The sequence below is a fragment of the Muntiacus reevesi genome, chromosome 2 (genome assembly GCF_963930625.1).
Source record: "Muntiacus reevesi chromosome 2, mMunRee1.1, whole genome shotgun sequence".
NCBI lineage: Eukaryota > Metazoa > Chordata > Mammalia > Artiodactyla > Cervidae > Muntiacus > Muntiacus reevesi.
This window is the reverse complement of record NC_089250.1, coordinates 119356636-119372347: the sequence shown is the minus strand read 5'-3', so window position 1 is coordinate 119372347 and position 15712 is coordinate 119356636. Positions and strand designations below refer to the sequence as shown.

The following is a 15712-nucleotide window of genomic DNA, read 5'->3' as shown; positions in this document are numbered from 1 at the left end:
TGAGCAGCAGAGCCTGAACCCCATCAGGGAAAAGCCGAGGAGGAGGGCCTGCAACTCATTCATTCAGTGGATTGTTTGCAAAACTGGGAAAAGGGGTAGAACTAACTAAATTCAATGAAGCTTTGGGGTTTTCTCTAGAACTTAATCAAGTGTATACCCTCTGCCTCCCTTTGCTCCCTGGAGCAGAGAAGGATGACATAAGGAGGAGTAGTGATTTATCAATTGCTTGGATTAAAGGCACAAAGAAAGGATGGCTTTCCTCCAAGATGTATAAGACAGTGGTGTTCTTGAGGTTTACCCTATTTGGTTTTCTGAGAGGGGTGATCAGAGGATTCCCCAGGCCATCTACCTGTGATCATCTCTCTGAAGCAGATGGTAAGGGGACTTGTGAGACCAGCACAACAGGATCAGCACTACTAAGACAGCTAATGTGCCCCAAGATAGTGCTCACAGAAGTGCAGGGTCCCCACTAGAGAAGGCTTACAGTCCCCATGCACTCAAACTGCTCAGAGATCCCTTGAAAGTCTACTGCAGTGAACACTGACACAACGGAGAGCAGAAAGCTTGGTTCTCGACTAGATCATTCAATGGACGTGAACAACAGTGGCTAGTCCAGTTCCTGTGATATTTTAGCAGGAAGCGATTAATTACTCCCTGCTTTCATCAGAAGGCCATGTGCTCTGTGACTGTAAGTAAATGTCCCCAGTGGACCGTGCTGGCCCCCTGAAGCATTGTTCTTCCTGGGCTGGAAACATCCTCCACTTCCCTCACCTGGGAAGATGGGTTTGTACTTGGGGGAAACACTCAGGACTTCAGGTTTCAAACTTACTACTGCCAGTGTTTCTTTAAGAGGCCCAGTTATCCACCCGTCTGTGGGTAATGCCTGAGAGGAGGAAGATGGCAGGTTCAGAAAGCAATGAACACTCCATGCCATTGACAGAAAAAGGGTCCTGTGGAAATAGCAGATCCTGGCCTTCTCTGGAATTTCTGTAGCCCTTCTTTCCCTGAGTCCCAAGAACTAAGATATTTTCTTGAATACCAATGTGTGTTCCCTTGCTTTGGTAGAGGACTGGGTCTTTAGGCTACAGCGTGTGTGTGTGTGTGTGTGTGTGTGTGTGTGTGTGTGACAGGTTGAATACTGTAGCCCTTTTGTGGACCATGGCGTGCAGAGCAGACATTCAGCAAATGTTTAGCAACTTAATAGCCATTTATAGAGCACCTACTGTGTAGCAGGCTCCACGGCTATTGACTACAGGAAAGCACCTGCAATTATATCTGTCTGGAAAATAGAAGGACTGGCTTCAGGAAGTGGCTATTATCGCTCTGGTTTACTCACAGGCAGGAGTAGAGATTATTATGGTGTGCATTAGTTTAGCCTTGTTCCAGGAGTCATTCTGTGCCCATGGGTTGTTTTATCTTTCCTTATTGCTTACATATTTAAATTTTCCTTTGAATCTGCTTGTTTGTTTTTCTTTTATTCTTTGTTTTCCTATACATTGCCTTACATTCTTCCTGGAATAATACTGGGCATAAAAATGCATACAGTTATAAAGAGCAGGAAGAAGGGAAGCGTCAGCAGAGTGAAACTGCCTGCCTAACCTCTCAGTTAGTGAGCGGAGGAGCAGGAAACCAGCCCTACGGCCCCTCTCTGGCCAGTCTCACGTGCCCTAGGCCGGAACTGACTCTTGGAGAGGAGAGCGCACTGACTGCATTTAGCAGCCTGGTGTTCTGGAAAGAGCATGGCCCCCTGGGCCAGTGTGACCCAGCTCTGAACAACAGCTGTACCCCTTGCTAATTGCAACTGGGGGCAAGTTATCTAGATTCTGAGCCTCAGGCCTCCCATCTGTAAACCTAGAAACTAATTTGCAGGCTGTTATGAGGATTAAAACAATATAAAATGATCGGTCCCTACTATGTTCTCAATAAAAGCCAGCTCATATCAACATTGGATGGATAGGGCTGCGGGTCAATATGGCACCAGATTTCACTTTTATGTGCCTTCATTTGCTTCTTTGTAATAATGGGAACATGGAAGTAGCCTTCTCAAAGGGTTGACATGAGAATTAAACAGTTTGTCAAGCACTTAGGAGATTTCCTGGCACATAGGTATGCTAAACTCATGTGAGCTATTTGATGCTTACCTGTTGGCTCCTTGATGAGGTCTCGCCACAGCCCCTAGTCCAGGCCACCCTCCCATTGCACCCTTTCTTCACAACTCTTCTTTCATTTTGTTGTATTGATCTCAGCTTCTTTCTCTACATTGATTCATCTAATTGTTTCAGTGTCCAAGTAGGTGTGTCTAGACTGTGCTCTCAGCAGCGATGAATGTTGTACTTGGCACAAATCAGATGCTCCTCAAATCAAATGAGTGAATAAATGAATGGTTTGTTGAATTCTAGTAGGAGAGACTTAGGATGTAGTTAATTGACTTTGAAAGAGAGCCTTTTAGTAGGTCCACAGTCTGAGTGTTTGCATCATCCATTTCTGTAATTTCCCTATTTTATCCTCAGAGTTTGCCCCAGGATCCCACATGAAGGATCCTTACATGGTTTGCTATTGGACTCTGTCCATGGGCCATGGGACAGGGTGGGAGAGGACATGAGAGCTCTGAGGAGGAGAATGACAAAATCTGATAAGTGCTTTGAGAAAGGTGCTTTGACAGCAGAGTGGAGAATGAATTGGAAAGTGAAAAGCTGAGACAGAGAGCCACTCTGATGGTTCAGCGTTGTCTCTGGAGGCGCCGGCACGGTGGGGAAGGGACCAGGGCCCCGCGGTTGTGTGGGTGAGGCCATCGCTGTGGCTCACATGGGGTGTATCTTGCAGGATCCTGGAGCTTCAGGACACTGGAGACCTGGATGTGCTCAAGCAGAAGTGGTGGCCGCACACGGGCCGCTGCGACCTCACCAGCCACGCCAGCGCCCAGGCGGACGGCAAGTCCCTCAAGCTACACAGCTTCGCTGGAGTCTTCTGCATCTTGGCCATCGGCCTCCTCCTCGCCTGCCTGGTGGCTGCCCTGGAGTTGTGGTGGAACAGCAACCGGTGCCACCAGGAGACCCCCAAAGAGGTCCGTACCCTGGGCCCTGCTTCTCCTTTCTGCAGCCTAGAGGGGGAAAGGCCCCCTGAGCGACTTGGCGGGTGGTTCTCTTCCAGATAGTATTTGCCCAAACCACTTGTCTGCATACAGCAGTATTTTATAATGGGGAATGGTGACATTGTTTTATTTTGTACTGAAAGCCACAGAACAAATGAAGGGGGTGTTTTCATGCTTGAACAAAATGCCAAAGCACCAGGCATGGCCACTAAAGTCATGTATCTATCTATAGAGCGGGTACAGCATGAGCAGCGCCAGAGAGCCCTTCCCCACCCTGCCCCGCCCATGTGCCTCCACCCTGACCTGGAGAGACCAGCTGTAGGGTAAGAGAGGAAACTGCATTCCTTCCTGGTTCTCCTTGTTCACCCAGGGCCACGAGCCCTGCTCTCCCAGCATGTTGAAGGGGGATCAGCTCCCGTCCCATCCTCATCCCTTCTTCCTCTCTTCCTCCTTGCAGGGCCCAGCCTTGCCTCTGTCCCTCCAGGGACACCCAGCACAGGGACCACTGTGGCTTTGTTCTGATTCCAGCTTCTGGGCACATTTCCTTCCCTGTGTGTGCCAGCCACAGCTGATTCTGCCCTCCACACTTCCTTCTTTTTGGGTTTTGCTGGTTTTCAAGCTCAATATTTTTGGGGTACAGGGTGGGGTGGCAGGGGTGGGAAGGGTAGAGTATAAAGTCTTCATGAAGTGCTCTTGGAACCAGTGCCCCTAAGGGAGAGTGGCCAGGTGCAGCATTTGGTAATGATGCTCTCCTGGCTCAAACTATACACAGGCACTGTAGCACAAGCCCAGCCACTCCAGTGTAGCACTGTCATTACCTGATACATACATCTCAGCTACTTATTGAATCACAGCTTTGCTTACAAATGATGTTGACACAAGCAGGTGTAGATTTCAAACAAGGAGCAATGCAGTAACCAGCATCACGTTCAAAGAGGCAGCATCACCATGGACACCATCTCTGCAGCCTAGAAAGGCTGACTGGTCATGGCCCCATACATCAGTCTGTAACAGAGTCCCTGGCATGGCTGGGATGGAGGGCAGACACACCATTCATACCAGGCAGTGAGCTCTTTGCCATCATACTTAGATTTTGCTGGAAAGAGCTTGCTGTTTGATTCAGCATGTCTGAAATGTTCTGAGGACATCCATCTTTCTCTCACATCACCTGTATACCTCCATGTAAGGATGCAAGGCTAGAATTTCCCACAGACTCAGGGCTCTCCTGTCACCCCTGGACCATAAGAGAAGGAAGGAAAATATTTGAGGAAAGCCCACTGAAAGGAACAGTTAATAATTCTATCCTGAGCTTCTTTTGCTACTGGAAAATTTTCAGTAAAGTTTATAGCAAATGTCCCTTTGGTTAGGGGAGGAGGACAGGTTTTCCAGTTGGTTGAATAATGCACTGTCATGGAGGCACCAGGCTAGGATGTTGCAGGCAGTGTGGAGCCCAGGAGACACAGGCCCAAGTCCTCCAGAATGTCCCTTATAAGGCAGGTACTGTGAGAGGCATTTCTGTCTGCTTCCAGGCATGTCTCTTCATATCCCCTGGTTCAGTATCTGGTGACAGGTCCAGCCTGGATGACCCAGATGAATTGTCACTCAGAGAGAGAGGTGATGGGGTGGAGGCAGATGGGGGATTACTGGAGAGACATAGGAGGCAGAGGCAAAAAGAGAGGAAGACCAGGGAAAGCATGAGATGAGCTAGCTGAGAGGAACAGCTCCTTTCTTGTCTAAAAAGTATCCCATCTTCCTGTTTGGCTTCTATACAAGCCCAGGATCTCAGATCCAGGAGGGTGCAGTGCTTAGAAAATGTGAAACTTTCTGCCCAGGGCTGCTAGCCTGCTCCAGATGGGAAAGAGAGTCAATGTAGACGCAGGTTGAATAGAACACAGCTGCCTTTCCTCCAGCCCATTTGGGTGTCACATGGTAAAAGGAGGGAATACTCCAGTTTTCCCCTGTTATTATGAGTGTTTTCAAATGAAATTCCTGCCTTCCTCTCTCCTTCTTCCTCTAGTAGGTATGCCTATAAGGTTACAGTCTCTGTCCTGAGGGGGCTTACCTCCATGTGGGCAGATGTGGCAGAGGTCAGTCAAGTGGTTTCCACTGTCCATTGATCAGGGCCATCCTGGAATGAACTACAGGTTCCATCCAGGGCTCAGGGGCACCCAGCCCAGATGGGATATGGTAGGGTTACAGAGGGTAGTGATGCTGGTTAGTGAAGAGTTCCTGGGACTTGGGGTTGTTAGAATTGAGTGATGAAGGATCGGTGTGATCCTCAAGCTGAGGCGGAGATGTTGCCTTTGGGGCAGGGTGACCAGCAGGGGGTAGACAGAGTCGTCACACCTCCTGGAGCTCTGGGGCATCAGCGAGGAAATTAGAGCAGAGCACGCTAGAGTGCAAAGCAGAGACTTGCTCTAAAGGACCAGACGCCAGGCCGAAGGCTTTAAGCTCGTCACCGGGAGCAGGAACCAGGGAAGGGGTTGAGACAACAGAGTTTAGAGGCATATATTTAAAACCTTTGACAAATAATGATGGTATTTAATCCAGAACTACTTTGTGTTACTGGTTGCCTGTATTTTATGGAGCAGCATTTGCAATTAGGTGAGAGTGTCTGCTTGAGCTTAAAATGCTTCATTTTGGGCCATTGGCCGTATTTCTTAAAAGCCAGAAACCTGTCTTTGGGTGGAGTCCTAGTCGTATTTAACAGCTTATGCCGAGACGTCTTCAGAGTTTAGACACCTACTTGGGGAAGAGTAGTAATGTATGTTCAGCCTCTTAATATTCATGTGGATTTGAGGTCATATTTTTTCTAAGGAATCAGACGATTATGTAGTTATCCAGTGCAGGTGAGTGCACCCTGCTCCGCAGATGCAGTAAATAGCCACCCTGTAGATTTATGGGGGAAGTGGAGCCATTGCTCTGAGAATAAAATATTCATGAAATAAAGATGAGAACTGCACAAATGAGAGATGACATGAGAAGTGGGGGAATGAATCGTCTGTCACTGGGCTGGGAGTTTGGAATTCTTGTTGCTTCTTGCCGTGTCTGCTCTCCCCTGCTTCCACTGCAGACAGGGCCTGACAGGCGGGGCAGGGGGCAGGCAATAGGGGTGGAGCAGCAGCCAGGCTCCTCTATTCTGGCCAGTGGGCTAGCTTTTACCTGCAAACTCCCAAATGTGCTTCTGCTCTCCGGGGGAGATTTGTTGCTGGAGACATTCCCCTCGAAAGAACACCTTTCCCCACCTCCATCCTCTAATGCTTCTTCAACTGCATAGAGACTTCCTCTCCTGCATCTTTGCCCTCTTCCTTTATGCCAACCTCACAGTGTTGCTCTGAGGTTCAACGAGGGATGATGTATGAATTTCCTTAATCAGCATCTGACCCATGGGAATGTGTTTGGTGGATGGTGTCCAAGTGGTTGCTCCCTCTCAAGAACCCAATGATAGGCAGAAAGGGCTGTGGGGAAGAGGAGTCATATCTTAGGGTAGCTTCTCTATGCCAGGAAAAGTCCATGTTGTTTTTTTCTTTTTATTGGATTAAAACATGAAATACTTATTTCAGAGTTCCTGTGGGTCAGGAACCCAAGTGTAGTTTAGCTGGGTCTTCTGTCTCAAGGTCTCTCACTTAATGTAATCAAGTTGTTGAGCAGGGCTGGGGTCTCATCTGAAGGCTCTACTGGGGACAGATCTACTTCCAAGCTCACTCACATAGTTGTGGACAGGATTCAGTTCCTTGTGGGCCATTGGGCTGAAGGCTTCATGTCCTCACTGAATGTTGGCCAGAGGTCATCATCAACATGTTCGCACATGGGCCTCTCCATAGGGCGGCTCACGACCTGGCAGCTGGTCTGTTCATTGTCACTGTCATAGTCATCCCTGCCACCACTGTTGTTGCTTCTCAGACGGGGATAGGTTAAGAACCCTTTCCAGACCAGACTTGGGGTCTGCCTCTGTGGCACTATTAGAAATATGGACTCCCAGGTCCCACTCCATGGATTCAGAGCTGAATCTGGGTCTTTTTTTTTCCCCCAAGGCCCCCACATGATTCTCAGGTTCCTATGTTATCAAAAGAGAATCTTTTGATTCTCTTCCATAACATTTGAGGAAGGCGTCTATGTCCCTGGAGAAATAGGACTCAGAAGTAGTAGGGGCAGAACTGGAATGGGAATTATGTGTCCGCCACTGGGCCTGGCATCGGGAGTGTGCAGGAGCAGGGGTTCCTACCTAGCTTTTCCAGATGATTTGGGGATGAAGGGTATAACTGAGAACTCTTCCTAAGTTAGGATCCTGGCTCCTAGCTAGGTATTTACATCCTGTGAACCCCAGAAGGATTAGGTTTAGCCCCAGTCCAGAGGGATTCAGAGCTTCAGACTGTTGAGCCTGGCCCAATGGCTACACTGCTGCTCTCGGATCTCTTGGCATGGGGGTAAGGAAGTGAGTGTGTGTGCCTTCTAGTGAGAGGGCGCTGACCACTTACCATCACCAGGGTGCATATCAGAACCAACGCACACGTCACTCCCCTCTGTCAACCTCCCCTTGCCCATCGCCACGGGCCTCCTCACCTCCCTGTGTGTACACTCACATTGGGTGTGATTCCAGATTATAGCTGGTGGTTTACCTGCCTGTCTCTGCTTTAAGTCTGTTGGAACTTCTCCACCTCTGCATTCCCATCACTTTGCTCAGTCTCTGGAACAGTGAGACCTCTCATTAAGGGGTCATGAATATAAAATATCAAGCACTTTCTATGTGCCAGGGGCCAAGATGGATGCTTCACTAGGAACATTAGCTCCTCTGGTAGTAGGAGCTCCAAAGTGTTTACCGAATGAGTGAACCAGTCTGGGCTCCTATAAAGAAAACGTTATTAATGTTAAATTGTTGTGGAGTCATTGCACCTGGATCAATGACTTTCAGTTCTGGCTGCACAGCAGAGGTGATCCATCCTGGAGCTTTTTAGAAATACAGATACTTGGGCTCCATTCTCCAAAGGGTTGTATTAGGCAGTTGAGGACAACTGTAATTTCTAGACGCTCCCCATGTGCTTCTGATAGCCTGCCAAGGAGGAAAACTACTGGTCTACACTGTCTTGCCAAGGGCAAGTTGAGTGGAAAACAGCTCAAGTTTTGGAACCAGCTACACATGGGCTGTCATCCGGGTGCTCCATTTATCATAGAATTGTGTAGCCTCAAGGAAGTCTCTTTACATCATGTGTACCTGCTGCTACTACATACGATGGTAGGTGTCTACTGACTCCCTCCTTTCACGGTCCTCCTCTACAAAATCTGCAATTAAGCTCACTAGAATTCTTTCCCACAACATTCTGAAACAGGGGTCCCCAACCTCTGGGATCTAATGCTTGATGTTCTGAGGTGGAGCTAATGTAATAATAATAGAAATAAAGTACAAAATAAATGTAATGAGCTTGAATCATCCTGAAATGCTCCCCTGCAGATTCATGGAAAAATTGTCTTTCATGAAACCAGGCCCTGGTGCCAAAAAAGTTAGGGACTGCCCATCATACCCTGCGGCCACTTCACTGACTTAAAGTCCAGCTTCTTTGCTTTTACCCAATCACTACTCTCAGACTTCCAGCCAGTCCTTTGGGCTTGAGCAAGTCTTTGGAGCAATACTTAAGAAGATCATGTTGATGATGTTTCTCCCAGTCAGTTGAGTCTTATTTACCACCTGGTTGGTCTGCAGTAACAGGAGATCACCTCCTACAACCATCCTTGTAAGATGTGAAGTCCCTAATCCCATTTTGTTCCTTCCTAACTTAAAGTAGGAGCCGTTGGACTCCAAACAAAGTCGGCTCTAATGAGTCCCACGTGTAACCTGCTGTTACATAGATGATAGTTTAGTTAATTACCGTTTTCCAGTACAATGTTTTATTTCCACATTGGTGAACAGCGGCTCAATTACAGAACTTTATCTCTCTTCAAGACAATGCCTGGGAGGGGGGTGGTCTCCAGTAACCTCTGTTGGTGCATGTGCTATCATGTTTAATTCCAGCACAGAGCTGGAATTCAGCAGGATTCATGAATAAATGCCATCAGTGAATTTTATGTCCTATTCAGGGCTGTTTGACTAGGTCAGTTACCTACAGTAAATTAATGAATGCAGCAGCAAGCTTCTGAGTCTCTTTCCACAGCTGTCATTACCTGGTTGAACACCGAAACCTTGAGATAATGAGGATGTAAACTGATGTAGTGCACATAAAAAAGTCCATTATTTGAATTTGCATAACATAATAGAATGCCCCATTTTGTGTAAAATATAGATAATTATTCAAATCACTCCTGCCTCTTTCCTTGAGCAGGCAGATTATGTCTGCCTCCTATTTCCTTGGCCAGGAGGGCACCAGAAATGACTTCATGTGGGCTCAGTCTGGTCCAAGAAGACAGTGTTTTCTGAGTTTCCAAAGAAGGTGGTTTTCCCCAGTTCTCTGCACTTCCTCTCTGGCCTCCTACACAGATGCCTGATGGAACATGTTGGGAGACTCAGAAATGGGCCACATGTGTTTCCCAGGGAGGTATTTGCCTTTTGTGTGTATTGGTCTCTCAGTCGTGTCTGACCCTTTGGTGGACTGTAACCCACCAGACTCCTCTGTCCATGGAATTCTCCTGACAAGGACACTGGAGTGGGTTGCCAATTCCTTCTCCAGGGGATCTTCCCTACCCAGGGCTCGCATCTGGGTCTCCCACATTGCAGGCAGATTCTTTACTGTCTGAGTCATCAGGGAAGCCTACTCATTTTCCTGTCCAGTTAAACATCCAATGTAGGAAGCTCAAGATGGCACCCTCTTCTTCCAGGTGTGACTTTGTGTTGGGTCTACCAACAGTAATGGGCTTCCTAGGGGTTGCAGCGGTAGGGAATCTTCCTGCCGATGCGGAGACGCAGGAGACTCAGGTTCCATCCCTGGGTCAGAAAGATCCCCTGGAGTAGGAAATGGCAACCCACTCCAGTATTCTTGCTTGGGGAATCCCAAGGAGGAAGGAGCCTGGTGGGCTATCGTCTCTGGGGTTGCAAAGAGCCGGTCACGACTGAGTGACTAAGCATACACTACCAGCAGTAATAGACTTTGAATAGAATGAGGTCCCACTTGGTGGAGGGAATGGATTTCTTGACTGCCATTTGGGGTAGGAAGGTCAGCTTGGAAAGTCTGTTCAATCGGAGTGGACGTTTTCTCTGTGTCTTGATGTGGAGGGGTTATACGCTAATGAATAACCTTCAGTGGAAATGAGACCCACTGCATAGCTTTGCAGCCTCCTTGAAACTGCTTCATTTGTCCTTAATTGGAGGCAGGAAAAAATATGGATTTAAAAATACTACTTATTCAAGTACTTTCTTTCCAAAATCCTGACTCTAGGGTAATTGGATTGTCTCCACATCCACACTGTGGTCTAGATCAGGGGTCCCAACCTCCAGGATCTAATACCTGATGATCTGAGGTGAGGCAGATGTAATAATAATGGAAATAATGTGCAGAATAAATATAATGCGCTTGAATCATTCCAAAATCATCCCCCATGCCCTGGTCCAGGGAAAAATTGTCTTCCACAAAACCAGTTCCTGGTGCTAAAAAGGTTGGGGACTGCTGGTCTAGATGCTCTGCTGTTACCTGGCCAACCCCGCAGAGCTGCGATTATTATGCCAGATTAGTGCCTGTGCCCTATATCTTTTATAACACTACCCACCAAACCTCCTCTCCCTCATCCTTTACTGCTGAAGGATTTAATCTCAGAGACCTCATTTGTTCACAAATGTTTCTTTGGAAGATGTTAGTTGGTTTTATCTTCCTCCAAAGCTCTCCTTTTCTCCTTGGCAATAGGTAAGAGGACTCCCCTGTTCTCAACTCTCTGTCTCCCTCTGGCTTTCTTTGGCAGGAATTTATCCCTTCTCTACCTATAGACCCCAACAACATGAGGAGCATCTCCTGAACACTTGTCTTGGCTGAGTGTTCCATTGACTGTGAAAAGAAGGGCCAGGCTCTCTTCTCTAAGAGAGAAGGGGAACTTCCCTTGTAGCTCAGTCAGTAAAGAATCTGCCTGCAATGCAGGATAGCTGGGTTCGATTCCTGGGTCGGGAAGATTCCCTGAAGTAGGAAGTGGCAACCCACTCCAGTATTCTTGCCTGGAGAATCTCATGGACAGAGGAGCCTGTCGGCTACAGTGCATGGGGTTGCAAGAGTTGAACACAACTTAGTGACTAAACCGCCACCACCTCTTGTCTAAGGCCAGATTCCAGAGTGAATACAGCTGGGACCAAGACATTTACCTCCTACTCCAAATTAGTCTACTTTTAAACTACTTATTTCCATCCTCAAAGGGATTCTTAAAGCCCTGAAAAGAGAATAGAAAGGAAGAAAAGACAAGATTATGCAACTAACTAGTTCTTCCAATGATCCCAGGACCACTTATTTGGTCTTCAATTTCCTTCATCAGCTAAAGGCTCTGCCAGCCAAGGCACTCGGCTTGTTCATTCTTCTAGCTTTGCTGGCTGCAGGGAGAAGGGAAGTTTGTATTATTAAACTTCAGAAATGTCTGAAATTCTCCTTCAATTTCTCCAGCTTCCAGGCTTTCTGGTACCTGTCTTGTGTCCTTCATTTATTTTGAAGTGAAAACAGCCTGTAGATACAAATATTTACCAACACAGCTGTGGCACTGGCTGATACACGTGAAAACCCTGCATCCGGAGCTTATCAGGAGCTCAGAGCAGCCGTGAGAAGGCTGGAGAAGCTGCCCGGTGATGGTCAGAAGTCCAGGCTTGTCTTGAGAGCTGGGAGGCAAGATCCAGAAGGTTGATCACGGAGCGGAAAGTTTCTTAAACTGTTGCCGTCATGGACCATCAGACATCTTCTGTCTCTTTATCTCTTTGTTCAGAACTCAGAGCCAGTTCTCTTGTCCTGCCTTTTGGCGACAGGTAGACAGGGCCACACTGTTATCCAGTAGGGGAAAAGCAGTTCCCAAAAGTGAAACAAAACAAAATAAAACAAGGTCTTCTTGGGAAGGGAGAATTGATGCTTGATGGCAGTCAAACAGCCAGTGTCTAACATAACAGCTTGTTGTTGTTCAGTTGCCAGGTCGTGTCCGACTCTTTGCAACTCCATGGACTGCAGCATGCCAGGCTTCCTGTCCTTGACTGTCTCCCAGAGTTTGCTCAAATATTCAAAAACGGAAACAAAGCATATAAACACAGCGAAAAGACCAAGATAGCACAGAGCTGGATTAACCATGCTATAACTTAATGAAGACGAGAACTTGGATTTGGTTTGTTAACATTTTACAAACTGTTGAAGGAGTCCGTGAAAGACATTGTATATACCATATTTAGTCTAAGTAAAGCCCTAGTACCCTTCCCCCAATCTCACCCATTTGCCACCCAGATGTATCCTATACTTGGAGCTGGTCTGCCAGTATCAGTAAGCTGAGCTCTGCTATGCGGGGCTTCAATTCACTGGAATCTTGGCTCTGCCATTGGGACCATGTCAATGATTTCTGATGTAAATTCTATCTACCGTACGATCTCACCATAGTACCTTCACCCTCACACCAGTTGGCTTTCTTTATCTTCTGTTTTTTTCGTGGTCTGGCATGAGTTCCTCATTGTTGTTTGGGTGTTGTCAGATTTCTTGTTCTGGGGAAGATAGCAGATGTCCCACCAGAAGCCAAGCCCTGTGTGCTGGTCATGATCTCAACAAGGTGGCAGAGAGAGCAGTGACCCTGCCTTCTCCAGGCCAGGGGACATTGGGAGCACAGAGTGGATGGCAAAAACAGCTTCCTTGTCTAAAGAAACCTGGGATGAGGCTTCATGGGGGTTAGCCCCATGGGCCCTCCTCTGAGACGGGAGCTCCTGCCAGTTATTCAGGGTTGCCTTTTCCTGGGGAACCAGCCTTAGAGGAGCCCAGAGACTCACTGAAATGGCCCTTGGATTTGTGTGGCTCCTCCTTTCTTCATTTGAAATCACATTCAGGACTTTTACCTTTTGTGGTTATTTCTAACAAGCCTAAGGGTCAGCAGGGGATAGGTTCCTCTCTCTGCTGTATGAAGATTGACATTAAACAGCCTGTGATGTTCTGTTTTGGAGCAAAGCTTCAACATGGTACTTCTCTTGGAGTTTGACACCAGGGATGCATAGGTGGAGGGATTAACCTTGCCTGACACATAGGCCCTAATGCTGCCTGAAAATACCTCATTGAGGGGTTGGTATGACTCTTCCACAGACATCTGGTTTTGTACCCCAAGTCACTGGGGAGAAACTGAGGAAGTAGATTATATAGTCTTTGTCTTTAAGGAGCTTTCAAGTAGTTTGGCCTCTTTGACTTATTCTGACATTGAAGACAAAATATCAGTGATATTTGTTCTGTTTCTTAAGCCAATAAATAATTGAACAAACAAAATATTTTTCTTGATACCATCCCCCTTATGGTGAAAGAGTCAGGTGTGCAATTCACTACCTGGAGAATCAGCTATGAGGGTCACCCATCTCGGCAGCCTCAAACCTTCACAGTATCAGGAATGACAGCTGATCCCGGGGAAGTCCCTTTCCTCACCATCCCATGCCCCATCCTCACCCAGGCCCCCAACCACTTGAGCTTCCAGACAGGGACAGGCCCTCTTCCCGGCATCTCTGAAGATGTCGTGTACTCCAGGCTTCCCATGCTGCATCTGCTGCTCCCTGGGGTTATGACTCTGGGAGGCCATTGATCTTCCTGAACCCAAGCCTTCTTCTGTGTACAGTGGGGATGATCACACCAGGTCTTTTGAGCATTGTAAACACTAAATTGCAAATCCATGGGGCAAATCAGGGGCTCCAGGACCACACCTTTTTATTTCCATGGGACTCCTTTCTTCCATTGCTTCTGCCAGTTGTTCAAAGCATCTTCTCCCAAGGGTTGCCTCTGGGTGTGATTGGTCCTAAGCAGAGTGCATTTGGGGGGCAAATGCTGCAAGCCCTTCTTGCTGGGTCCTTGCTACCTGGGAGCAGTGTCCTAGGCAACCAGTATCCCAGGTAAGGAGGGCTGGCCATGCAGTTGGGGGAAGATGGGAGGACTGGGGGCCTGCTCTACCCCACTGCCCAGCAAGCTGCAGTCTCCAGCCTCCCAAAGTTTGTAGAAAACCAGCTGGGGCTCCCCCAGTTAGGGCTTGGCCTGACCCTCCTCCTGTGCTCTCCCTTAGGACAAAGAAGTGAATCTGGAGCAGGTCCATCGGCGCATGAACAGTCTAATGGATGAAGACATTGCTCACAAGCAGATTTCCCCAGCGTCCATTGAGCTCTCGGCCCTGGAGATGGGGGGCCTGGCTCCCAGCCAGGCCTTGGAGCCCACACGCGAGTACCAGAACACGCAGCTCTCGGTCAGCACCTTCCTGCCGGAGCAGAGCAGCCACGGCACCAGCCGGACACTCTCATCAGGGCCAAGCAGCAACCTGCCTCTGCCACTGAGCAGCTCGGCCACCATGCCCTCCATGCAGTGCAAACACAGGTCGCCCAACGGGGGGCTGTTCCGCCAGAGCCCCGTGAAGACCCCCATCCCCATGTCCTTCCAGCCCGTGCCTGGAGGCGTCCTTCCGGAGGCCTTGGACACCTCCCATGGCACCTCCATCTGACCGCGCCGCCTGCCCTCCTGCCCGCCCATCCACCCACCCGACCAGCAGAGCTTTTTAATACCAGAAAACAACAACACAAACCACACACACGCGCGCGCGCACACACACACACACACACAGAGACTCTTTCATTTTTCTTGTATATATGTGTAAATAATGACAGAATGGAGTGGGGTAAAAGTGTATTTTGAATATTCCCAATTTTCGAAGTCAGTAAAAAAAAAAAAAACAAAACCTGTATGAATGACTTTGTAAATTTTGTTCTATATGAATAAAATGGCAAATTACTTGTGATCATTCTGAAGTGCCAAAGAGAAGCCCCCCGTTCCTGGGCCTTTCTGAGGGCGAGGGCAGGAGGGGTGATCAGAAAAGGACGCCCCCTGCTGGTGGAGAGGGAAAGGTGACCAGCCAGTCCCTTTAGAGGAGCCTGGGATGCTGCCTCCTTCCCTGTCTCATGGTTCCTGCCATGTTCTTCTGCCCCTGGCCCTTTTCCGCTTAGTCCTCTCCCGTAGATAAAGGGTGAGCCTCGAGCCAGCATTAGCCTGACCCCTGGGTCTCTGTGCTGTAGGGTGATCAACTGTGCCAGTCGGCCTGGGACCGAGGACGCTCCCGGGACCGTAGCGGTCCTGTCGGTCACCCCACTTCACGTCACAGTGTGCTGTGGGCCCAGGAGAAGCACCCAGGCCGATACTACCGACTCTGAGGACTTGGAGGCCGACATGCTCTATAGGGTTATCCTGTTGGCCTTGTTCTGTGTGTGTGTGTTTTTTTTAAACTTTCTTTTCTTAATAAGAAGCATCCACAAGTGATGGAATCTGGGAGGAGGGTGGGTCCCACCATGGCCTCAGGGAGGCTGAGCAGAGGCGGGCTTGGCTTTTCCGGTGGGGATCAGAAGACGTGAGGTCTGGTGTGTGGACCAGGTGAGCTGGAGGGTGCGAGAAGCCAGGTAGGGGAAGAATATTCACTTGGGTGTGGGCCTGTGTTTTCAGGTAAAAGGATCCTGTTGGAGGAGTGGAGAGA

General features: G+C 48.4%; 1 protein-coding gene across 1 annotated transcript in view; it reads left to right on the top strand.

The window, feature by feature from the left end:
• GRID1 (glutamate ionotropic receptor delta type subunit 1) overlaps positions 1–14952 on the top strand; it is a 660665-nt gene extending 645713 nt beyond the window's left edge. Inside the window, exons 15-16 of the mRNA XM_065919920.1 lie at positions 2824–3064; positions 14264–14952. Of these exons, the coding sequence (XP_065775992.1) occupies positions 2824–3064; positions 14264–14692 (670 nt within the window). The 3' untranslated portion in view covers positions 14693–14952. The remainder of the gene's footprint in view (positions 1–2823; positions 3065–14263) is intronic.
• Positions 14953–15712: the final 760 nt, after the last annotated feature.